We start from the raw sequence: 27,434 nt of genomic DNA on the forward strand, positions 1-27,434 counted from the left end.
ATTGTCATCCTATAACCAATAGGTTTTACTTGGTTGTAAGAGGGCTAGGGTAGGTTGTTGAGCACCCATTGCACATGCCGGCTGCTAGCTCACATTTACAGTAGGTAGATAGGTGTGTAACTGCAATTGTAAAAAAAAAAAAAAAAAAAAATAGGTGTTAGTTGGTGTTGCATTATGATTTTCTTTACAAGACCAGAGGCATACAGCAGTGTTACTTTAACACCATATGGAATGACATGAAACCTTTACATTAGGGAATTATTTACACTCAACACATGGGACAGTTAAATGGAGAACGGGGTCAATGTCATACAAAAAGGATAACTGATCAGGTTACACATCAAACAAACTTGAACATGACTTGGCCAGTAAACTGATCCCATATTAGCACTCCTATTCTAGATATTCCATCAAAATGCTGGGTTGAATTTGTGCAACTCAGTGTATAGCAGTGTCTTCAGCGTGATCCTTTGGCGTGGGAGCCTTTAAAACTAGGTCATCCACCCAGGCTAGCGTGCGTGTTTGTGTGTGTGTGTGTGTGTGTGTGCGCACGCGTGCATGCGTATTATATTGTTCTTAAACAAAAACAGCTTGGTTATTTTGTCAGTCTTCACTCACATGACACCTCCCAATGCTTTCACTCAGTTTCGAACAACATAAACAATACAAGTCTGAGGCCTGATGGACAGTTGGAAACTCCAACACTGATGACAAGAAACTGTGTTTAGCCACGTGTCAAAGCACACATGAAGATGCTATTGTTAACATTTCATTTGCACTACAGTGTTAAACTGATAGTGTTCCTGGCTGGGGATACCATTTTTTCCACTGCAAAGCCACTGGTGCTGCTTGCAATTTTCCAACCAACCTGAGCTGACATACAACATTACGTAATAGTATGTAAATGTAGGGGAAACACTCAGGACTTAACCAAAAGATTCCATTTTTTTTTTTTTACAGTGTGTCAAGACGGATGCACTGAATGTTAAATAACTAACAATGTATATGTCATCACTGTTGCCAAACTAGACTAAACCCAGAAAACTCTCAAAAACAGATGAACAGAAATATAAAGCCAAGAGTACAGCTGTGCAGACAGCCAAAGAATTACTGTGTGTCCTGATATGTTTAGACATGGCATATGTCTGCTCCTGATGCACATTACATAACAGGAGTTTGTACCATTTGGAACCTTTTAATGTCCATCTTGAAGCGGAGGATGTTTATGTTCATAATGACAGCATGAATTGCCCATAAGTTCCAGGCCTTAGCCCTTTATTTTAAACCAATGGAGAGCACAGTGCATCATGGCACAACCATCATAACTGCACAACCAAGAGGATCGAAGGATAGAAAAGATAATCGTAAATGAACAACATTATGTCTAAAGCATTGTTAAAATTAAGTAGCACACGCCTGGTTAGTCCAAATTAGCTGATATAACAGTACAGTGTGTACTTGTCAGGTCACATTACACACACTAGAAGGTTCTGTATACTAGATAGGCCAAGTTGTTAAAGAGAGAAATTTTTTGGTGTTAAAATGTCATCAATTGAACGAAGAAGTGCTTACCTCATGCAAATTTAGCTCTTTGACTTTTTCCTTCTGAATGACCTAAGAAGCATGATAAAAGACAAGGAAAGTTTAGGAACCAGTTCCTCTGGAAATACAACGTCTAATGAGTGTGTGATGAAAAAACAAGCAGTCATGCTGAATAGTGACATAGAGATACTGTATGATGTACTATAATATAGTTTCTGTTTTACAGTAAATGCATGTGCACAAATGTGTGTGGGGGTTTGTGTGGGTGTCTATTGTATATGAGGTTGGTAGTCTTACATAACCCAAAGAGAAGATGGACAAATGGATATTTTTAGCTGGCTATGCTGGTTACCATAGCATATACTTTTCCAGTGTGTGTGCGTGTGTTTAAGTTTGACATTGTTTGGATGTTTCTGCATGCTCGTATTACATAATTTAAGGACATGAGAGTCATGTTTATGTCCTCCATCTCTCTCCCTCTTACTAGCTTTGCAGGCTATTCTTTGCTGGAATGCTCAAGTGCAATTCTGAATTTTTGGGAGTACAGTTGTGCTCGTCAAAAACCTGTGTGTGTGTGTGTGTGTGTGTGTGTGTGTGTGTGTGTGTGTGTGTGTGTGTGTGTGTGTGTGTGTGTGTGTGTGTGTGTGTCTGGAGTGCTTACTTGTTTGTATGCATATAGCTCTTTGTGCGCCTGGTGCCGTAACCTGGGGAGACGTAAAGACAAAACATCTTTTTGATTAGCAAGTGACCTTCAACTGACTACTTTAAATAGAGAGAAACTAATCATACATCCTGGAAAAAGAGAGAAATGACAACATGGATGTAATTTCCGTATAAATACTTGCCTGCCAAGTGCCACTTGTCTGTTCTAGTGTATCACTGTGGTACCAAATGGGTGTAAAAAGCTATTCTCAATTCATATAAGAATTGTATATAATTCTTATATAATATAATAATAATTTGGCATACATACCGGCTCTAGATTTTATAAATGATATATCTCACAAAGAGACAGCCAAACAAAGGGAGAGTAGTTTTTCAGAGCAGATTTTTATCTTGGGAGGTAAACATGTTTTGGTTGGTAGTATTAAAGAATTGATTCTGTTTCAGTCATATGTCAGGTGAACCAATCATGAGACTTCTGACGGAAAACTCCCTGAACTCTGTTAAATATTGTTTTTTGCTTAGTAATGCAATAGTAGGCCATTAGCAGATATCATTCTTAAAAGACCTGAGGCCTTAGTTTTTTGTCAAAACAAACACCCGACATTAAGTAACATATCAACTCACATCAACATCAACCCAAAATACATTGGATCAGACATTAAAAGCATTACTGCAGGTTGTTGAGGAACTCTTGCAAAACTCCAAGTTAAAAGGAGAGTACCCACAGATACAACCAATGTTTAAGGTTTATATCAAACTCTTGGTATAACTCTTAATAAACATTGCTCTTGTACATGAGAAAAAACAAAACAGCTCAAAACAAAGAGAGATCAGAAAGAGCACTGGATAAGAAGGAAATCTAGGTAATGACAATGAGAATTAAATACGGAGGAAAAAGGGGAAGAAAACAAGAGCAAGAGAGATAGGAAAAATTCATAGGTTTTACCTCCATTACAAGTAACCTTAACCTCTCGCAGCAGAGTGAGAGGGATCTGTAAAACAAGCAGCACAGTCTAGGAGAGAAACTGACATTTTGAAAGAGGTCAGCAGGAAAAGGTGCAGAGACTCCCAAGGGTAGGGGACAACTGGTCGTGTGTTGGGGCGGGGGTCACTCATTTGGGTTGCTCAATTGCCTTTTAGTGCAATGTCAAAGTGGGCAAGGAGAAATGACCTGCTAAAAATTTTAAAAACGCATCCAAATTGACCTTCTTCTCAAAGCCATAATTATCATCAATGGGCAACTTGGAATGTAAAATATGTGGGACAGCCTTTGTTATAGTGAATAACGGCTAAATGGTTTGGTCTACCTTGTAGTATGTCACTTCACTAAACACATTTACTGTTACAAAGATCTAGGTGCATTGCACATTCATAAACATGTAGGCCATGCTCATGAATTCAGCATTCGAGGCCTCCTGTCTCTTTGAGAAACACCCTATGCTCAAGAAATACTTGTCAATTCTTGTTATGTATGCTACATTGCATATTTCACTCGTTTTTGTGTGGACTGAAGACTCACTAAAAGAGGTGGTTGAGTATTTCTATGAGTGTCTGCCTTGTGTCAAACTATGTGTGAGTGTTTGTCTTTGTTGGAATAATGACCGGTCGCTAGAGCTGGGCAATATATCGATATTATATCGATATCGTGATATGAGAATAGATATCGTCTTAGATTTTGGACATCGTAATATGGCTGAAGTGTTGTCTTTTCCTGGTTTTAAAGGCTGCATTACAGTAAAGTTATGTCATTTTCGGAACTTACCAGACTGTTCTATTATTTGCCTTTACCCACTTAGTCATTATATCCACATTACTGATGATTATTTATCAAAAATCATTGTGTAAATATTTTGTGACAGCACCAATAGTCAACGCTACAATACCGCTGCGGTATCGATATCGAGGTATTTGGTCAAAAATATCGTGATATTTGATTTTCTCCATATCGCCCAGCCCTACTCGTCGCACGTCAACTTTAACGTCAATTCCTTGGGGGTATCATTTACCTGTCAATGTAAACAGGAGCAATGAAGCTTACTGCACAGACAGCATAGGATTCCCAAATTAAAGGCAGGATTTGAGGTATAACGAAGGTGTGGCCAATTTGTAAAAGAAGAATTTGTTTATAATGTAGCCGTAATGCATGCATGATGGTGCATATAATTTTCAATTTTCAAGTCATTTTGCAAGGGGTCCTTTGGGAGACTGCATCTTTAAACGCCTTTCATGGAGCAAAATCGCTCTTTTTAGTGACTAAACCTGGCAATCTTGACTTTCAGTATTGAATCATGGTACTGCATCAAAGTCAAAAAGTGTATTTTAACAGTTAGATGAGGAATTGTAGGAACACAGTATTAGTTAACCTACTTACCATTGGCCCTGCACTGGCAGGGTGGCGAGGGGTGAATTTTGTTGGGAACTGCTGCATCACACTGTCTTGCTGGACATTATTTCTGTTCAGTTTGTTGCTGCCAGGAGAAACCCTTGCAGCAATAGCAGCCAGGACAATTTGATAAGACCCGTGGGGTTAAAAAGAGGGGTGAGGGAATGACTAGTATCCACCTCCACTTTTCCTTGGCAAACGATTACTGGATCACACTCAAGGCTAAATGCTTAAAAAGGGAGCTTTAACAAGATAAAAGTTAATGGTTACAAGCAAGAGATTTAAACATCCAATTGCAAATTGATTAAATAACCAAAAGTAAATTTAATTAACGTAGGAATATGGTGAGGACATTAAGGAGGTAAAGTGGCTCTTAAGAAAAAGAGTTAAAACTAGTTTCTTTGACGCTAAGTGCCATGATCATAATAATGTAGACAAGCAGCTTTGGATCTCAGCATACTATTACAGATTTCTTTTCTTTTTTTTTTCTTTTTTTTTAAATCAATTCAGATTATTAAGTCACCAATTGTAAAATCACAGCTACCTTCTCCAAACTGTGCTGTTTACAAATACAAAAACACACATTTATAACAAAAAGGGAGAAAATAATTTAAATTTCATTCAACCTAAACTAAAAGCCATAGTAACAAGTGCCATACAGTTTGTAAAATAGAAACTACATGGATATTAGATATTTCATTTAACTGTTGATTTGACTAGGTATAAAAGTTCCCATCATCATTAGTACCTGTTCATATATCTTGTTTATGCATAGACATGGATACAGCTATAGTCAAGTAGTACATGATGAAACTTTTGAAAAAATTATTCAAGTGACCTGAAATGTAATAATGTTATGGGGGAAGTTATATAATGAAAGTCTGTGAGAATTAACATTCAGTTCTCATCATTTTCAAGTCTCACATAAGTAGAGATGCAGACAGTTTGCTAGTCAGAAGTGGTACACTTTGTTTCACGCCATCATGGTCCTCAGGCTGCACAAAGCGTTTTCTGAACAAAGCTATGTAAATTATAAACTCACATGTAAATTCGGAAGTCGCAATGCATGAGCAGGTGATACAACCCATGCAGTTCATTAAAATCTTAAAACAAATTGTGATGCACTACAACCAGATGAATGATTTGTTACACCCAGTAAATAGACTGTATCGCCTAGCCAAAGAGACTCCTGTATGACACTTACTGCCACAAACTCACACAGCAAAGCAACATCAAACACAATAAAAATTCTAGGCAAGTCCAGAGTTGAAGGGTGCACAGATTTTACCTTATTAAGTAGCAGCAGAAGAGGAGGCTGAGGATGAAGACAAAGATGGCTGTCCCAAACACCACAATGTAGATATTAAGGGGAAGATTCTGGAACCCTATATTTGGCATCCTGAAACTGTAGTGCGGGAAATCGGAGCTCATGGATATTCTGGATGGAGAGCGACAAATAATACAGAACATTAGAATTTCCACACACATTCAGAAAGTGGACAGAAAAAAAAACTTGGACCAATAAGGGCACAGCATTACATGACTCAAAGTAAGACTGGAACTAATGGTCATTTAGTTGCGCTTTCAAATTAGTTTTACTTTCAGAATTACAGGAACCTATTCAGGGTTTGGTTTAATTTCTGTTTAGTTTTATTGTAAATGCAGGGTTTCTCCTACATAGAGGAATTTTTGGCAGCCCCGCAAAGAGGTTTTAGCCAGCCCCTAAGGAAAATGACCAGTGCCAAACTGATAAGAATGTGACTGTGTTGAATAGCAACTTACGAAACAACAGTTGAAAAAGCAGAACATAAACTTGAATAGGAGCGCTTATCTCAGTTTTACCGTCCAGAGTCAGGTTGTGCCGGACTCTCTCGGTGATTATAACCCTGGTATTTTAATATTAATATTATTTTTTAAGCAGTTTTGTTGATTGGGGTTTCATTTATTCAAGCGTAATAGACAATTTTGTTTATCAAATTGTTAGAAATGACAGGCAAATGCATATAGATTTCTGTCAAATAAGGTAACACAGACTCATTGCCTTTACTGTACGCAAACCGATCATGTCCAAAAAGAGAATGCCCAGAATGACATTAAGAGGAAGAGTGACTCCATGCAAAGTGTGTGCCCCCATAATGTGCAACAGAAGACTTTAAATGACAGCATATGTGATATTGAAGCATCATAATATATTTTTTAACACGCAACCAGACACAACATGAGGTAAAAAGATACCCCAGAGCTAAAGATACAATACAGTGCTGAATATCTAGACTTTAAGCTAATAGAATTATTCCAAAATACTTATAAACTCTATTTGTAATACATTTGAGGGGTGTACCCTCCTGCTGTGGCAGATGGTGCACCTGTTTCAACTGGTTCGAACATCTAAAAAAAGAGTGTTTTGGTTCCTAGAAACACAACCACACTAAAAACATTAGAGTAATTCAATAAAAAGCCACAGTATGTTATGGATAAATAGGCACTCCCCCCACCCCACCAACTAATTAGCCAATAACCATTACTGCAGGCTGAATTATGACTCTCCTGCTCTAGGGTTTACTTAAATTGGCCAGATATCAAAACCTTAAAATCTACACTGAAAGTCTAACTAAAACAGCAGGGCTATGGTGCAATACTGTACACTGTGACAATATAGGACACATTAAGTTCTCATGTACATATTCTACTGCTAACAGACAGCTAGAGCTTTGATCCTACAGTATTCTACAGCTCTCTTTATTTTTCATCGACTATCCAGAGAGAAAGACTTCTTTGTTTGGTTTTTATTATATGAAATACACAAAATAAAATACACACTGGTACGCAGTGCTAACACACCCTTTTTTGTTACAAAACAAAAAAACAATGATTAGCGTGGCCGGGTTGGTTAGTGGGTAGAGCAGGCGCACATATACTGAGAGGCTTATGCCTCGACGCAGAGGTCCAGGGTTCGAGTCTGACCTGTGACGATTTCCTGCATGTCTTCCCCCTCTCTCTCTCCCCTTTCTCACCTAGCTGTCCTGTCAAATAAAGGCGGAAAAGCCCAAAAATAATCTTAAAAAAAATAATAATAATTATAAAGGCTACATATTAACATTTATTTGACAACATTGTCTAAGTATACCTAAAATAAATCCCTTCTGAAGAACTGATTCATAAAAGCTAAGGCAAACCAATAAGGAGCTATTGGTCTAGTGCTTTTACTCAATATACCAAAGGGACATGAGTAGACATGTCTACGCCTACACAGAGAAGAGGAGGAAGAGAGGACAGGAATAACTCTTTTGGCTCCTTTGGGAACCCGGTCTTGTGGCCCTCCCCTTCACTAAACACCAAGAGCTTGATTCCTCTATCCTTCTCTGGACTGTGGAAAGTTTTGTAGGTTTTGCTGAGGCCATATTATGATTACACCACATGTGTATCACAGTGAAACTTGTCCTCTGTTATATAAATAAGGTGTCTCTGTATTGAGAACACTTTCTCAGCATTACCCTCAGAAGCCTCTATATAACATAACTCCAGCCAGTATTGGCAGTCATGATCGGCGCCTCAACACAGAGCCACTCGTTTCCCCTATAAAAAAAGAGTTGGCACAGAGTCATCTGCAGTCCAAGATATGCCTACCTGTTTTACCAGCTTTACACAAGTATATAATACAAGTATATATATTGTCCTTGGGCACAAAGGCCAGAATAAGTCTGAGCTTCATCTTATTTAGTTGTCCCGTGCAAATCTTTTGCCAAGGGATGGATGCCTTCAGTATGTTCTGGAACTTGATATTATAGGGGAGCCCAACGGTTATCAAATTAAATAGACCACTGCCATAAGCGTGGCCATTTCATTTGAAATTTCAAAACAGCACAAGCCATTTTAGCTGGTGATTTTGCCACTTAACTATCAATCTGTTGTCGGCTCTTTAATCAGCTGTAGATAAATAATGCAAAGATGTAATTTTGATGGTCAGTCTTTGTCCAATTCTCTCTCTCACTCTTTCCCTCCAAACAAAGCCCAGACAACTTCCTCGCTTATCTGAACACACCGCTGCAGAGCTACATGCCTTTCACACAAACACCTCTACAAGCACTTCAGGAGATAGCTAGATGAAACCAATGAAAAAAATAATGCATAACTAGCCAACAACTTGTAAGCACACTATTACATTTATTATAAAGCTTAACGTTCTCCGGCTAGTTTAAAAAAAATCTTCAAGACAACTAACAACAACATATACCATCTCTTTTTTTTTTCTTTTTTTTTCTTGTAGACTTACAAATATATAGCACACACATACCCACATGGCGCCTTCATGCTGAAGATCAAAAAATGATGCATAGATCTGTAACACAGGCTCTTGAGAAGTGACATAACTTGTCCTTGAGAGCCTTGTCAGTGGGTTGCCTCCTGTTGACTTATTTGGATCATAGCCCTTCTTTGCCCCGTTCATAATGGCGTTACGCCAAACTCAAGCCTCGCTTCACTCTCTGACTCTCTCTCCTGACTCTCGCTCTCTCAACAGCCACAACAACCCCCTGCTTATCTAACACACAAAAACACCTCTGGAGAATGTTAGAGCAACGCACTGAAAATTAGGTGAAAATAACTTGACATGTTTAGCCCTTTTTTGTTAGCAGATCAACTTTAAATATTGAGTTGTGGCTCACCACCCAAGCTGACATGCACCCCCAGTGCTGCATGGAGTTTTCTCCTACGTGTTTCCGATGGTGGTAAACAGTGGACAGTGAAGACATCATGAAATGTGAAGAAAGGTTTGGTAGTTATCTCCAGACATATTTTGTAATCTAGTAAAGCCATTACCACGGCAATCCTTGCAACGAAAGAGTGCACACACGAATAGTGACATTTCATTTTGCATGTAAACATTTGCATTTCAAAAGCTATTCAAGGCTAACCTGACAGACAACAAGACGACGTAAGTATCTTAATTTGTCATCTGCTAGTGGTTCATGCTTAACATTATTACTGATGTTTTTTTCTTCAGTACACGTCACCTACAATTATGAGAAATATATTATTCACTCCTTTTGGGCTTCTTGACTGCCGATCAGCACAGCTTTACAGGTTGTTGTAAGCCAACATAACGAACAAAAATAACAGAAAATCTGAAAACAAATCTGCATAATTGTTAGACATTTATGGAGGAAAAAAAAATCTAATTAACTGCGCCCAGCAAACACTACGGCAGTTTTCATGTAGCCTAAAAATCACATTAGCATGGTGGCTATGTCACTGCTAAATGCTACTGTTTAGTTAGACACAACTATTTAACCCCTTGACAAATAGTGATAACATGAGCTCAGGCTGTATGAAGTAAAACAAAATGCCAATTATTAGGCAAAAAACAAAGCAATCCTTCCAATCATTGAGGGAATGCTTTTTGGAGGAATGGTGTTAGTCTTTAAAGTTCAGACTTGCAGTATATGCCCAGTTAGTCAGTTAATTTGTCACCCATCTGTTTGTTCTGTGAAATTTTACAGATCAAACGTCTGCCATGACATTAAAAACTAGTAGGCTTAGTACTTGCCGTGCTTCCTGTTCCTAAATAGCTTCCTGTGCATCTAAAAATACCTTGTTACCCTCTCCCTCTTTGAAAGTGAAGGGCAAACTCTAGACCAAAGCCAAACTTGCACACCACAATGCGTATAAAACTAGTTGTGCAAAAAATGTGAATTTAGAGTGAAGAAGTGCTGAAATGGATTTTCCACTGGGCGGGTCTGTGCTGCGTTCCGGCTGCGCTGCGGTTTTGTTCCGTCCTCCGCCACGCGCCATACTACACCAGGAGCATATCAGAAGCATAGCGTCTAGCCTCCACAACTCGCAGATTTTATTGTCTCTACAAGTACTTGAAAGAACAATCACGTGTTTATTAAGCTAGTAATTACCTTCCACTCCAGGCACTCCTGCAATTAAACTTCATGCCTTCTCTTTTCTGGTGCTGTCCTAGGGTTGCACAATATTGATAAAATGTGATATTGCGATATCGATTATGAATATTAAACATATGTCAAATTACAAAAGTTATGGGAAAATGCATCAAAATAGATTCATAACAAATGCAACACAAGGTTTATTTCAACTGACTGGCATATTGGACTGGTAAATAACAACCATGTCTACAGAACAGAACATGTTTTACTGGTTGGACAGTATAAAATACTTCTCTGATTCGTTCCGTTTTGTTGTCTCTATCTATTTCTTCATTTACACTGTCACTCTCTCGAAATATGCACACATGTGGTACGCTACATAGGGTTTGTCACGTAGTGGACCTGTGCACTGACGTGCACTAACATGTGCAAGTGGCACGTTAACTGGCCAATGAAATGATGATCATTATAGCTTTTTTCAAGCGGGCTTTAAATCAAACACAACTAAGCCACACAGCCAACGGACGGGACACAAAAATATTGCACACTTATCGCAACACTTTCGATATAATATTGCGCAACGTGATATCGCGATAACGATATTGAGTCGATATATCATGCACCCCTACGCTGTCCTTAAAAAAAGGATCTGTGATGTCATATGATGTTTTTCCACCTCCAAGATGAATCTCTCTAAGTATTCGATATTGGGGGGGTGTCTATTGATAAATTGCTCTCTTGCTGTTTCCCTTCCTGCCCGGCTGTTTGAACACCCCGCGTGAAAATAGACTTTGCGCGTATCTTCAGCGGAGAGCCACATTACGCACACTTCTGGGATGTGTCGAGACGCGGGTGGTGGAAAATCAAGCATTGACTTGAATGGCCGTGACTGCTCGCAGATGGGCAGATGTAGCTATGCACTGACTTATCGGCATATAATCGCCTTGTTGACTGCTGTCGGCCTATCAGCAAATAAGATGACATTCACCGATGGCAGTGGCCCTTGTTTATCTGTTGTGTTGAAACAACCTTTTTGCTGGCTAAATGTTGTGTTGGTTATTTGGAATCAAACTTGAACAGTAGCTAGCATAGCTGCTACTGCAGCTGCTGATTCGGTGAAGCCACTGGGTGGCACGACTCTAGCATGACGTAAGGGTGCAACGAATGCCGTGTGCATGTGTGGTTTGTTAACAAACAAAAGTTGGCCATGTGAGTATAACCCCTTCTCTGTGAAAGATCAGCGACAAGAAAGGTGTATTCTGAAAAACACAAGAGGTGACATTACATACATACATACATTTGATTCATGTTTCACAAAACAAAATGTTTTTGTTCGGCTATTTACTAAAAAATTCTTCTCATTAAGTAGGTAGTTGTATAACTGGTAAAAAAAAAAAAAAAAAGGCTTTTGAAGCAGTTATTTTTCAAAAAAAGAACCTTCATTTCAAACAAGATTATATTAAAGGAACACGCCAACTTATTGGGACTTTAGCTTATTCACTGTATCCCCCAGAGTTAGATAAGTCCATACATCTTCACAACCTTCACATCTCCGTGTGTGTCGTAACTCTGTCTGAGCTAGCCTAGTTTAGCCCAGATCCTGGAGGTAACCGGCTCCATCTAGCCTACTGCTCCCAATAAGTGACAATATAACGCCAACATTTTCCTATTTACATGTTGTGATTTGTATAGTCACAGCGTGTACAAATAACAAGGTCACATGAGACACAGCCATCTTCTAACCGTATACATACTGGGAACTATATTCTCAGAAGGCGAAGCACTGCTACTTGGGCGGAGTGATTAGCGCAACACCTGAAAAGCACTGTTGTTACTCGCTGCTCCTCACCACCAAGGGGGCAAGCGAGCCTCCACAAAGTGTACCTCCCATGGAGCCATTTTGATGCTAATAAGCCATCACCCGCCGTTAGCATTCCATTGACTGCCATTCATTTTGGCGCCACTTTGACAGCGAATAACTTTACATCTGAAGCGTTTAAAGACTCTATTTGTCCATTGTTTATTTCTAAAGAAACACAACAATGTATTAAAGGCTCAATTACCTTGTATCTCACGTTATGGCTCCGTAGCAGACGTCCTTACATATACCTACGCTCTCCGTCTCTGCAATATTTGGAATGATTGAGATTTCTCTTTGCACAGCTACCAGAAGACTTACAACTTTCAGACAGGCTGCTCACGTCACATCTACGTCGGCAAGCTCAGTTTGCAGCTGCGCAGTAACGCTTAGCCAACATCGGAAAAGTGCTTCTAATATACTTCACTGGTCTCCGTCGAAAACAACGGTGTCACTTTGTCCATTTCTTTTACTGTCTATGCCCACCACGGGGCTTCTCATGTGCTGTGAGCAAATCACTCCGCCCAAGTAGCAGAAGTAGCAGTGCTTCGCCTTCTGAGAATATAGTTCCGAGTTTGTATACGGTTAGAAGATGGCTGGGTCTCATGTGACCTTGTAATTTGTAGACGCTGTGACTATACAAATCACAACATGTAAATAGGAACATGTTGGCGTTATATTGTCACTTATTGGGAGCAGTAGGCTAGATGGAGCCGGTTACCTCCAGGATCTGGGCTAAGCTAGGCTAGCGGTGGGTGCGTCAGACACAGTACGACACGCACGGAGATGAGAATGGTATGTATGGTCTTATCTAACTCTGGGGGATACGGTGAAGAAGCTAAAATCCCAATAAGTCAGCGTGTTCCTTTAAAGGTTGTTTTATATATTTGTATGATTGAATTCATGCTCATTCAAAGATAGTGTAATGAAATGCTGAATGACAGTAAAACTGTTATTTTTTATAATTAATAATGTCTTTGTTTCCCTGTCAAAAAAAGAGGGAATAACAACAAAAAAACAAAATAACCAACAGCAAAGAAAATATCAGTATCTGCATCAGCCAAATTGTTATTTTAAACATCAGTATCGACCCAGAATTTTACAAATCGGTGCATCCCTAGGCAGATGTGATATGCAACCTCTCACCTTATCCCACCATTTCTGCCACCAACTGCCTCTTTCACTCAGACATTTTCAATGGCCTCACCCTGTTACATAACCAGCAACAAGACCACGCACAGCACATCACATCACATGTATAGGATATGAGCGTTAGTCGGCAAATCACTCTTCACATTCATTGTGCACCTTTTCCTGTGGTATGATAGAACAGAAAAAAAATTATAAAGTTGACTTCTGTGATATAAAAGGCTGAGAAAGTTTACTTTCCTGTCCACTGTCACTAGCTAATAAAGGGAAAAGCCCTGTTAAATTGTCAGTTCATCAAAATTATAAAAACAGACAGAAAATAAGAACATATTTTCTCCTATCTGTAGTGGTGTCTGGCCACAAAACGTTTGGTTTTATGTGCCAAGGGCAGTGTACCAACTAATCATACAAGCTAGATTCTGTTTTGGTCCGGATGAATTTCAACTGACACAGTATATTTTCATTTCCAGTAAAACTAAATAAAACAATGTAATGAGCTGCTGTTCCTCATGTGTGGGTAGTTTTACATGAGGAGAACGTCACTCCCTAACTATGTGAAGCAAAGATCACACATCAGTATTACACTTTTTCCCCTCTGTTGTTGGCTGGTAGGCCTAAATAGTTTCTCTATTAGACAGATTCTTCTGGACAAGTATTTATTAACCCAGTCTACAAGCAGAAACAATTTCCCACAATGCCAATGAGTCATCATCAATGAGGTACTATGAACCTTCCATTTGTGTCCTGAATAAAGTTATTATTATTATTATTATTATTATTGTATATTATCATCACTTATTTAGGTCACAAAATGGTTTCATTTTGACCTATGCTATGTCAAAACAAGCAAATAGACTTTCTTAAAACAATTACACATTACAGTACTTGCAGAGTTCAGTTTGAGATACGAGTTTCACAGATTGATATCAAAATATTTAGATCAAAATCTGATTCAGGATAATGATGAGTAGTTTAGAGTAGGCCTAGTTAGCATAGGTATTTGTAGAGCATAGTGTAATTATATATGTTTTTAAGACCTTCTAAACCATACCGTATAAGACAACCACATAGCCCATTGGTAGTTTTATCTAGACTTGCCTTAAGCTAAGTTCCCACTACAAGACTCCAGTCTGCTGTACTATTCACACTACACAACTTGCTGTCTTCTTTTCACTGACTGACTGGCGACAGGGGCGCACCATGGATGTATAAAGAGAACTGGATACAGCATTCGAGGCATAGCCTCCTTCATTCCTATGAGAGTTGATCAGTGTCGCATGAAGCCAAAAACGGTCTTTATGACGTAAAAAAAAAAAAAGTATCCATTGATTTACAAACATCTCTTTTGACATGACTTTAGACTACGGGATTTTTGGATGGCTGCCAGAAACAAGCATTCCAAGTTGTTGGTGGCTGATTTGCAGCGATGAAACTAAGTAGAAAAAGAAAGATCAGACAGCGTGCTTTTAGGGGGTGTTGTCATTGCCTGTTTCCACACATCTTTATAGCCTGTTTTCTCTTCGTACAACAACAACTTCGGTCCGTGTTGCAAATGCAGCACATACAGTAAAGTACGGGCAACCCCTCCCCCTGGTTTCCTCTCAACCTGTGTCTGGTGCTCTCATTGGCTGTAGCTCCCTGGCACAGTCCCTGACAGCTCCAGATATTTAGCCAGCTAGATATCTGGAATGTGTCTGCGAGGCACCAGTGAGCCTCTCGTCTCGCATTTCTGAATAGTTCATCCATCGGTGCTTGCGGGCAAGCGCTCGAGCGCTGAACTAATGTCAAATTTGCCTCCGATATGGAGCTTTTGTCGGTAAGCTCCAAAAACTGTTGGCAAGCAGAAATCAGGGCGAAAGTCCTGTAGGGGCACTTGCCATCACCAAACAAAATCTCTGGTCATCAAAATCATTCTTGAACATCTGACTGAAGAACGATCCCTTTGTCCTTGCTAATCTGTTTACATAACTAATTTATCAGAAAATGGTATGACTGTACGCTTAATCAAAACAAACTATAAACAAGTCTTCCATCCGTCAACTTCCCCAGCCCTCTTCCATATCTTTATTCCATATTACTCATAATCAATAGGGGCTGGACCATTAGTAGACACATGACGTGGACGAATGATGACCTTTGGACCCATGATACTTCACATATTTGTCATGTGATGAAATATGGTTTAGGAAGCTAGTGAGTAATACTGCCATTGGGTTTGTTCCAAGGAAAATGTATCCAAATGCTTAACCAAAAACAGGTTAATTAAATTAACCATTGTCCATTAACCTCTAATGCCCTAGTAATTTAGTGCATGTATCTTTGATACATTTCTTTTTTTCCCCCTTGTTTTATCGTATTACTAAATAAAAAACAACCCAAACACCTTAAGTCTGTTCAGTAGTTTCTTGTGATCAGCCCACAATATCACATTCACAAGATGCTGTCTGAATGAGAAATGGAAATTTCCACTAGCAGCCACAGCCAGCCATGAGATTTGCACATCTGAAACTTAATATGCCAAAGGGCAGCAACAAACACCAGGGCCTCAGAGGCAGAGCAAAAGGGCTCTTCAAATGTGCTGGCTGTGGTAAGTGAAATGCCCATATTCAGATGATACTGAACTACCAATTTCTCAGCAATTTGAGGGGGGGGATGTTGCAGGACACTGGGCATTTACATTTCTGACCATCCATCAAAACATTATTGCTCCCAGTTGAAATGTCTTTTTCTTTGTCCTTTCAGCAAGAGAGGAGGAAAAACAGATCAGTTACAAATCATGAAGATGCAGGCCAGGGATACAGCTGTCAGTAAGGGATGTAGAAAGCTTTAAAAGATATCTTTCTCTGTTTAAACTGTCCGACAGTGTTACTTCCTGAGAGGAATGAAGATGATAATATTGATGGTCACGCACCCCATTAATAATGGCAGTAGCCAACAGTGTTTCCACTTTGAGCCCTAAAATATGCATTACAGAAAACTTGTTTTTCCAAAGTTGGGCCAAGTTCTACAGTAAGTACTAGATCGCTGTAACTACAACTGCAGTTATGGAAATGTGGGAGGCACAGGACTTGAGTGGCGCTGCCAAGGTCAACCTAATGCCGGCTGCTGATAGAAAATTTCAATTACTGGATTTACATCTAATGCCACTCCACGTAGGCGGACCTCACCCGTTGAGAAGTGTAAAAATCTTTTCAGTTCATTATGAAACTGTGGAGGGCCTACCTTAACTGTAGGTAATTAATGGAAAACACTAGATTAGTCATGAAAAAATTAGAACAGTGTGAGTTTTCCTTTTGTATGAAAGAGCAAAAAAATTGTAGCATGACATGTTTGAGTTAACTTGACATTGCACGTCCTGCGATGTTGCGCATGTGCACATCGCAATGTCGATGCTGAAACGGTATATCGTGCAACCCTAATATGAAGCCAAATGTCTGGGAACTAAAATCATCTGAATGGGACCAAAATCTAAAAGTGTGTTATGACCTTTACTATATGCTCTTTTGCACTTGCTCCCTCCTATTAAAGCCCATCATTCCTTAGTGGACTCTGATAGTAACACAAGCTGACACAAACAAGAGGAACTGACACACGCAGCTGTCTCGTAGCACTCTTGTTGACTTTTGTCGAGTAGCCACATACACACCCCTTTAAATCAAGAGTGGTGAGTGATTTCGTTTGAAAATAAGCTTTTCAAAAAAATAGCACTGAACAAGATAATATTCAAATTGTAACAAGCATAATCCTATGCCATGGTTTTCACAGCTACCTACTTTAGAGAAACAGGACCCTTGGTCTGTCCCAGGCACTATAAATAAAACCTGTAGTCATGTGAGGGTGAGTAAGTCATACTGAAACATAAAAACAGCCTGAACCCAATACAAGTCATATCAGTTCTCGGGGTTATCCACTACTGACCTGCAGGAAATAAACAAATAGTCTGAGACAAAATGTAGCATCCAAAACGTGTCACGTTCACACACTGCGACTCAATCTAAAATGTTATATGCTTACTCCATGAACCTACTTCTTAGTGAATCATTACTTTAGTCAATCTATTTAAGAAGAATTTGAGTTGGCCAAACGCCTTGTGCTTGAAGCCAAGAGAAACAACGAGGGACTAGGATTAGTGGATAAAAGCAAAGAGTAGCACAATAAATAGAGACATAATGTCAAAAAGGTAGCCACTAACTGCTCTGCATCAAGATAACACGGGAAGGGGCCAGTTATTGATCAACAACAATCAATGCACATGCAGGCTTTAGGCACAACTCTTTGCTTGCATTTAGCACAAACAAAACAGTTCCCCACTTACAAATAGATATTGCAACCTTTGCAATTTGCTGTGTTCTCTGACGGTGGGGTATCAATATGAATTCAATATGTAGTAGCATTCAGCCTTTTACCTACTCATATTTTTTGTTTTACTGTGCATGAGGCTATATAATGCATACAGTATGTCAAATTATATAGCAAATTTTCAGCAAACCAGATTAAGAATTGTGAGTTAAACAAGATGGTTTTTAAAAAGTATTAAAATAATAAGGGGCAACTTATTTTTGCTTTGATTTGCGTATGTATGGGGTCTCATGCATAATTTGGTCAATAAAACCAAATCATGCATCACTTATTCATTACATGACTATATCACACAAACTGAATAACTTAATAATTGTAGGTCCAGCTTTGATTTGATTTATTATGTTTAAATAATAATACTAAACTACTAGTAAAGTAAAACTACTTTACTAGTCTTTGCAGGGGCTTATCATGGAAATAAACCTGGGCCACATCATCTTATTTACCTTTAAGTTCAGCTCATTACGTGCTACGCAATAGTTAAACACTGAAAGTAAAAGTCTGGCCTACTGATTAACCACACAAAAGGTATTTTAGTTTACTATGGTTTGACGACAAATTCAACAAGCTACATTTATCCCCCAATTACAGGAGCTAAAGGCAATATTGTGTTATGTAAAATAAAATCCCCTTATGTTCTTTCCCACTAATTCTGCATATTGCACCTTCTTTATATGTTAAGCGCTGCAGCTACTGGCAAACACTGAGGGAGTCTGAAGGAGGCCTCTTGATCACCCACTACTCAAATGCTGCAGCAATGTGTATTTGGAACGTGTTGGACCAGCTCTAAGTGTTTAAGGAGACACCAGTCTGACTAAAATCTGTTATGTGATATTTGACTATTTAACGTTTGCCCTCAATGTGAGGCACCAGTGCCCTCAAGTAAGTTCCTTACACATAAAGTAACACTCATTTCCTCTTAACAGGAAAATGGCATAACACATAGACAGTATGAAATGACATTCCTTATACTGCCATTGACAAGCAGGCTTTGTATTGGGATGTTCACAAGGTGTCCATCGTCAAAGTAGAATGAGTAATCCCTTTAATTGCGCAAGTGTATTTTTATTTGGTAATATTGTGTGTCAACACATACATAGCTGACCACCATTTTTCTCAGACTGTCTAAAGACCCTTTATAGAAGCTACCTAAACACCAAAACATCCGTTTACAAAAATGAAGTTAGAGGAAGACCAGCACCTTGCTGTTACAGAAGCCCAGTGTTGCACTTACATGATCCATTGGAAAAGAAACTCACTCTATAAGTAAATGAGCTGGGCTCAACTAGTTCTCTTACAGTAAGTCTCTTCAGGATTGGGTTGCACTAGCTATTCATAGGTAGTTGAGCTATTTTATTAATTATGTCATTTCAGTTTGCCCTAAACTGTCTTATTGAAAAATGAAAATGTTATCTGGCTTAACCTCTGGGTTAGGAACATTATAGTTATGCAAATGATAAATGATTTAGGCCTGCTAGATATTGCCATGTAATTCAAGAAAATCCAAGTATCAGACACTACTAGAGGGGCATTTACATTTGTGCACCAATTCATGCAGTGCAACGTTTAACCACTGCAACTCAAGATTAGAAAAGTGCAAATACTCACATTGGCAAGCATGTCTGATCTCTACCAATACTCAAAACTCATTCTCAAATTATTAAGCCTTTAGGACCTGAACGTTACATCTAAATGACGGCTTTCAGCCACTGTTTTTAACTGTAGTGTCTGTGTGCTTTTAGGACTTGTTTTGCTTAAAATTCAGAGAGACTACAAATCTATATCTACTCTGTTTTGGACAGGAGGTACAGTACAGGGACGTCAATGGTATCACTCTCAGAGGTCAGTGCACAGAAGTTCAACTAATTTGAACTTTTGGTGTCGTCCACTGCATTGGTGCAGGGATGTTGTTAGTCAAATAGCCCAAATTCAACACAATGCAGAGTAAGGCTAAAAAACAAATTGTTGTAATCTATATTCTTTCCCTACATGCTAGAAAGACTTCAGAATGTTGTAGGACATTGTACCATTGTTGTACAGCTGCTTCCACAGTAAGAAGTCACTATACAGAAATGTATGAACACATTTTCGAGCACTATCAGGGCTGCATTGTTCAGTGACAGTTGATAGTTCACTAACTCTACACATCAACTTTGCCACTGCTGGAGAATATGTGCAGTCATGCGTACAGGGATGTCAATCATTTGCATTAGTCAGTGCATAGAAAGTTGAACAAAGTGAAACTTTTTGTGTAGTGCACTATCCACAACAAACTTAAGTGCAAGACTCTAGCCAGTCAACATACCGCCTTTCAACAAAATTTGCCTCAGAGGGCTTTACAGTCTGTACAGTATATAGGTATGACACCCTGGATCCTTAGACCATCGAACGGCAGAATAAGGCTAAAAGGTATGTTTTTCAAAATTGTGATGTATATTCTGTCATCAGATTGCTATTAACATGACTGATTCTGGGAATGACAACTTATCTCTGGTTACTTGACAGCTGCTTCCACAGTAAGTAGTCCTACAATCAATATTTTCTGCCACTCTCAGGTCTGCATAGTTCAGAAAATAACCTGCTCTCATCTCATACAGAAATGTTATAGATTGGAGACCATACGTTCTCATTTGCTACTCCATATAACTTTTTCTTTACAACAACAAAAAAAGTACATGATAGCATACACATAATTAAACGGTGTCATACTTGCACTGCTGCCAGCTACACCCACCAAAGGGGAAGCGTGCAATAGCTCATGCGTGTTACAACCCATGAGCCCACACAATGCTGTTAGTGTTGACGGAAACATAGAGAAAGCCCTACTGTTTCCCTGCCATCCGTTTTCACAAGGGTTATCACTGTTTAGCTAAAAGCAAGTTCAGGTTTAAACCTTGGCTTTATTATAATGAGCAATACAAGTGCTATTGTCCCGGGTGATAGGACATAATTAAGCTGAGTTGACTTTTACTCAGTCATTGGGCGCTATGAGAGCTTAATGATTCCACTTGCCATTATATACATATATATCAATGCATCTTTATGTTGCGGCTTGGCGTGGTTATTGTCCTTTACAGAACAGGAGACAGCTGGGCGTAGCCTCGCTAGCTAGCAGCGTTAACCTTAGCTACAAATGACATCGCGTTCCTTAACGTTATCTCCGACTAGCATACAGTCCAAAATATCTAAACAATGGTAATGTTAAATAGCGTTGACGTTATGTCAATTCAAAAACATTCACACACCCCTCTGCAAAGTCTGTATGATATAATATATTCACTAGCTAGTTAATAGACCACACGTTTGACTGATCTTGAACTCCAAATATGACAGCATCAATGCTTCTTGCCAAGAGCAATACATTCAACATAACAGTACGGTTAAGCATTTAGCAGCTAATGATAATAGGACCATCCACTCACCAGCGGTTCCCACAGCCCCAGTAGTAGCGTCTGTTGTGTATTTCTTCACACACTCGGGGTGCTAGGAGGCTTTAAAAGCCGACAAGTTGACCTGAACTGAAAGCGAAGAGTGTCCTAACAACAAAATCTTATCGTAACCAAACCCCTGCTGCAGGGCGACCTCATCACACAGCCCCCGCCTGTGATGTGGACGATGGTGGCGGCTGTGGTTAACGAGAACCGCGCTGGGTCTGAGTGGGAATCAGAGGCAAAAAAAAAATGACGATAAATAACGGAAAGTGGTGGATAAATGTATGTCGCTGGCAGGGAGGGGAGGTTATCCCGCGAGTGGCTTTCTCGTAGTGATTTCCCCCAAAAGAATCCGTCGTTGGCAACAATGATAATCGTGGTTTGCAATCTGCACGACTCGCACGTAACGTATACGTTAAGCCCACTTCCAACAGTAGCTAAATCCCACCTCCTCCCAGTCAACTCAGCATATAGAGGCCCATACAGACCGATGAGGGTAATGCACGGATTGCCGCTGGAGGTTTTGAGGACAGCGTGTACGACGAGGGGAGTGATGCGAGCATGGGAGGGAGGGAGGGAGGGGATGCCGCAAATGGTCACGTAGCTAGCTGACTGCAAGGGGTTTTAAAATAATGGTTAAAATGAGAACCAATACTGATTCTGTAATGGTGATGCCATGAGATACAGGGGACCAGTTTATTAGTCATGTATAAAAAGTCAATGTACAGCATTGCAGCTGCATCAATCAAGTTATTCAGATATATAAAAATAACAATATAAAAGTAGCCTAGCAAATAGACTAAAATAATAAGAAGTAGCCTAGCAAATAGACTAAAATAACAATTAAAAAGTGCCAAAATACTGTATAAGATAATATTAAAGAATGATGTACAATATACAATTACAAATTTAACAATACATTTCAAAAGAAAAAAAAAAAAATCAACTCATAGTGGGCCCTTTCAGAGTAATAATTCTGTAATTGGTTAATTAAGACTGGTGCAGTATTTTACTGTGGTAGCTGGTTGAGGTGAAGCTTTTAAGTTGTTAAAGTTTATGTTTCTTAGTGTAATCTATAACACACATCATATTTGAACATTGAACATACATTAACAACCTAAAGTAGTTGTTATAATGGTTAATATAGCATAAACCCTCTAAAGGGAGCCTTCCTAAAAAGTTAAATGGTACTAAGAAGGTTTGTAATGTGTTGTGATAATGATCAAAATTGCTTAAATACCAAACACTGTTAAAGGGACAGTTCCCCCAAAAATGAAAAATACATTATTTTCCTCTTAGTGCTGCTGCTGTTGGCCATAAATACAAAAAAATAGTTCTTGTATGAAACAGCTCATAGCCAGGTCTGTGGATTATCTTGAGTAGCCATGTGATGATTTCTGGAAGGAGACATTGCTGATGAGTTTTTCAAATTCATTTTTTGGCGCAATGAGCATCAGAAGCTGAGTGCCATCTAGTTCCATTATATTTGAGAAAAGGCCGACATCTCTACACCCGATTTCTCAAACAATGGGGAACTCACACCAAAAATCTAGACTGATAAATAGCACTACAGGTAAGAGAAAAAAAAAATATTTTGGATTTGGGGGTGTACTGTCCCTTTAAGAACCATCTGACTTAAACACTTACTTATACGTGTTTTTTTAAGCACCAAACACAAAAAGATGTAGGTTAATTTCTTCATTATAAGGAACCACCCATGGTTCTAATTTGAGCCTTTATTTTTAGAAGTAGCCTGCTATAGTGAACATGCTGTTGGTGTTTCTCAATGATGATGATGGTGATTCTTGCCTGTTTCAGTAAGGGGTGGATAAGACTGGGAAAAATATTGCCAAGCCAAAAAACAGTCACACACCTAAAAATTGCCTGATTAAATGTTTTTGGACCTCAGGGCTATTTCGAGTTATTTATAGAGCTATTTGTAGGGCTATTTTTTTTCTCATGTGGTTTTGTTAATTACTATAACTATTGTACAATAAAGGCTGTGTCAATTTGCTCTGGGGAAATGCCCAAAAGGTAAATAATCTGATCTGAGTTTCTGAGATTTTTTGATAGGCAATTCAGAAATTATTTAGGCACACCTCCTAATTGCTTATTTATTCTCTGCTGTAGGTGACAGTTCCATACAGCCTATTTCATATGAATATAAAAAAAAACAGTGTATTTTATAATAGCTAATTATAATAATAAAAAAATAGGTTCTAAATCTTGAGGAGTAGACCACTATATTGTGGACATTTCTGATGTTAAGATCAACTACAAAACCACAATCAGCTCTCAATATTGCCATCTCTAATGCAAAAACAATGCCTATATCTGGCAACATCAGGCCATTTCTGGCCTATTCAAGTTATCAGTTATGAAGATTTATTGCTAGATTAGATTTGTCCTTGAGAAATTACACTGAGTGCATACAAATGTATGTCAGCTTTGAAATACTGTGGAAAAATCTAAGTTGCCTGGCCTATGTAAACGCTTCCATGTGCAGACTGAGTAACATTTATCGACTTTGAACTATTTTGAACTCTTGAGCTCTGAGCTCATCACATGTCACTCTTTACCCTAAAACCGTCACTTTATCAACAACTTAATTACCAATGGTTTTCACCTCTGTATATTTATATTACTTCTCATTATGTATATATATAATATTTACATTCATGTTTACATTCATCTTTTTCATTCACAATTACTGTCTTCCACACATTTATATCACCTTATAAAACACCTTTTATTGAATACATTTATACCTATATTTTAACTTGCACTATTATATGTTGTATGTCTTGGATTGTCATGTAGTTTTTTTAACTTGTTTACAACTATTTCTTCTGTAATTGTTGTGGATCTGACAATAAATAACTTCAATAACTACAATATGCAATATATAGCCTAGCACTAACATTTAAAGTCTTTTTTCATAGTAACATTCAAACAGTCCTCCTTTACATGTTGTTAGCAAGACTACTGTTGTTTAACATTTATAATATACAAAACATTTTCTCATGGTAACTGACAGTTAAAGGTGTGGGAGTTTGGTGTGACACATTTGCTGAAACTCATCGCCAATTCCCAGCGCGCACCCACACATACAACTGTGTCAGCACTTCCTCCTGAGTCCTAAGAAATATGAACACCGTATCCAGGAAGCCACACTTTGGCCACCCAGCCCGGCACTTCATTTCCTTTAAAAGTAAAGGAGGAGCACGACCATTCCCCAATGCACATCACTATGAGCGCATGTCAATGAGGTGCGAGTGACAGGGCTGCATTGTGAGATGGGTGCAGAGTGGGAGTGCCATGTGACACTCCTGAATGGGCTGCCGGGGGTTGGCCGGGGGGAAGGATGGCAGCAACCACAAAGGCCCATTGAGGGATGGCAGACTAGGTACAAGACTGGCACTAGTCCTCCTTCCCTTCCATGGGATGGCAGGAGGAGGCTGCTGCTTGGTACTGACTGAATGGAGGAATTATTTCAGAAGAATAGGAGAGAGAAGGTTTATTATCACCATGTTACACTTCCTTTAGTCTGTTGATGGCCTTTATGTCCACTTCTGCACATACACCATGTCTTGTGAGATTTACGACTGCGTTTTGTTCACACAGCCAACAATAGGCTGTTGTGTTTTCAGCACCACAAAAGCATTATCAAATTACACCAAATGAGAGTAATGAAATAAAAGTTTCCCCCCTCGCTGGCATCAAAATAAACATATACAGTCCATTCGAAAGGCCATACTTTTCACAGTCTTTTAAAGAATATTAGATTTTCAAAAAAATGCATTATCAAAGGTTTCAGTCCATAAGAGAGCATGGTATGACTCTATGAATGCTACCAAACCTACAAGAAAGGCACATGTCACATGTGGTGTACAACATTTTAGAAAACAACCCACAATTCTGCCAGAATTACAATTAACACAAACTATGTGCATCTAGTCATGGAGATGATAGTGGTGGGTCAGGTTTAATGGCAATAAAAGCACTTTAAATTCAAAACACCAGAGATTGAAGAATAGTGTAACAATCTGAAGTTTTAGATGTTATCGAAAGCAAAGATTTTCTGGTGAGTGGTTTACTATGTTTTGTCTAGTTGGTATACTGTTTGTAAAATGACAGCCTGACTACAGACTCATGTTTTAGCATAGGAAGAAGACTGTGATAAAAGTGCACTAAATCTCAAAAGCAGAAGGACTGTGTTCAGTATATTCCTCAGGAACACTTACTGTAACAACACTATAACACAATCAAATAGGCATAGCACAGAATACAAACCAAAAGAAAAGAGTACACACTATACATCTATTATATATTTTTACCTTAAATTAAACAGAAATGCATGACATATGGTTGTTAGTTTGCATTTTATTACCAACACTATATATGTAAAATTCAGTGACATCCTCTTATTTCTCAGGCATTTAAGGTTTTTGTACTGCAAGCAGCTGTTGGCTCAACTGAACAAGCTGTCAAAGCTAAAACGTGTTCTCTTTGTTTCATTTCCTGAAGTTAGAGATGTTTTACAGACCTATACTGTACTGTATGTCAACATTATGTTTGCACTGTTCCAGCAAGAGAGAGACATTAAGTGACAATGTGCAATGTTTGAGTGGCGCATTCATACGAAGACACATTATTGCACTATTTGCTGCCCTCTACTGGCGATCATTTTACATTACATTTAGATCTGTGCGTCGAATTTCAAAGTAGGACAATGTGAAGGCGGCGGCGCACTATGAAACATGCATAATATAGTTAATTGATGTGAAACAAATGAGGCTTAAGACCTGAAGATGAATAATCAGTAATGCTACATGAGGCCTGATTACTGTAGGTGTCTCTATCTCAGATGTGTGCTGATAGGTGTCCTGTGTGTTCATAAAAACACTCGCACTCAAGTTAGTTTTATGTGGTGTATTTTCCACCATATGTCATTTAAAGAGTCAGAAAAAAGTTATGCAGATAAGATTTATTATAAAACTTGTGTTTTCTGCATGCAAACAAACTCATGTATTAGGTAGCCTATTTTTAATCACTATCTTCACAAAATCAGTTCCATATGTTTGGTTTGACTGTTTTTATGTCTGTTATGTATTTGTATATTTTTCTATTTAATGAAAGTAAGCTGTATAGGGTGATTCGTATGGATTATGCCTTGTGGGCCTAAGTTGAGCTGGCCTGTAGAGGGCATTTAAAGCAACTGGGAGTCTCCTGAAAATGATATCTACTCCTTAACGAATTACAAACGTCATGATTATGTTACAAGTACAGGACTAGTGCATTTTTGTCCTCCAAAAAAGCATTGAGACAGTGTAGCTCAGTCAGAACACTGCTGCTGGAGTTATTACTGGGACAAATAAACAGTACATTACTCACGTCAGGCCTGCTGAGTGTTAAAGAGTTGGTTTTGAAATATCAAAAGCTCCAAATGTGTCAGGTTTCTGGTCTTCTTTTGTGTGCTCGCAACAATTCTTCATGAAAGCCATTAGCATCTCCACTGTCTTTAGAGCATTTAGCTCCAAGTTGTTCTGACTGCACTAGATCACAAGATGGTCAATCTCCCACCTGTAGGCGCAATGAGGGTGATGTTGTCCTCGAACTTCAGGAGTTTGACGGACTGGTGACTGGAGGTGCAGCTGTTGGTGTACAGGAAGAAGAGCAGAGGGGAAAAGACACAGCTTTGAGGGGAACCAGTGCTGCTGATGGACTTTGAGTCAGAGACATGTTTTCACAACTTCACATGCTGCTTCCTGTCAGGCAGGACGTCTGTTATCCACCTGCAGGTGGAGGCAGGCACGAGCAGCTGGGAGAGTTTAGGGGCCTCTCACTTCCTCTGAATTGCATCCCTGGCTTCTCCACTTCCCTCCCTTACTTGCGTCTTAGTCCGTCCCACCGAGGCAGCATTGGGGAGATGGAGGAAATCATGGGAGGAGAGAGGAAATGTGTTTTTAGATGGATGAGATGTCCTTTCCTCTGAAGCGTCACACGATTAGTTAGCTGTATGGGCAACAGCTTTCAGCTGCACGGCTTCTGGGAAGGCTGCTCTCGTGTATCCTTGCTCATAGCTCCTCAGAGATCCCTCCTCGATCCTCGGTCCTCAGGGCAGGAAGAAGAGCTTTGAGACAGCCTTCACGAAGTAG

At 39.1% G+C, this 27,434-nt stretch overlaps 1 protein-coding gene across 4 annotated transcripts in view; it reads right to left on the reverse strand.

The window, feature by feature from the left end:
* Positions 1-27,390, reverse strand: part of rnf24 (ring finger protein 24) — a 39,416-nt gene extending 12,026 nt beyond the window's left edge. Inside the window, exons 1-4 of one of the 4 annotated variants that reach the window (XM_078261407.1) lie at positions 26,671-27,390; positions 5,880-6,029; positions 2,204-2,246; positions 1,573-1,614 (exon numbers count right to left, since the gene is read on the reverse strand). In XM_078261407.1, coding sequence (XP_078117533.1) covers positions 1,573-1,614; positions 2,204-2,246; positions 5,880-6,022 — 228 coding nt within the window. In that variant the 5' untranslated portion in view covers positions 6,023-6,029; positions 26,671-27,390. Of the gene's footprint in view, positions 1-1,572; positions 1,615-2,203; positions 2,247-5,879; positions 6,030-8,864; positions 9,051-21,267; positions 21,819-26,670 lie in introns of those variants that run through there. The other 3 variants (XM_078261403.1, XM_078261390.1, XM_078261396.1) reach the window with 3 other exon arrangements.
* Between the last annotated feature and the right edge of the window lie 44 nt (positions 27,391-27,434).

The sequence above is a fragment of the Sander vitreus genome, chromosome 2, assembly GCF_031162955.1.
Source record: "Sander vitreus isolate 19-12246 chromosome 2, sanVit1, whole genome shotgun sequence".
Lineage (NCBI taxonomy): Eukaryota > Metazoa > Chordata > Actinopteri > Perciformes > Percidae > Sander > Sander vitreus.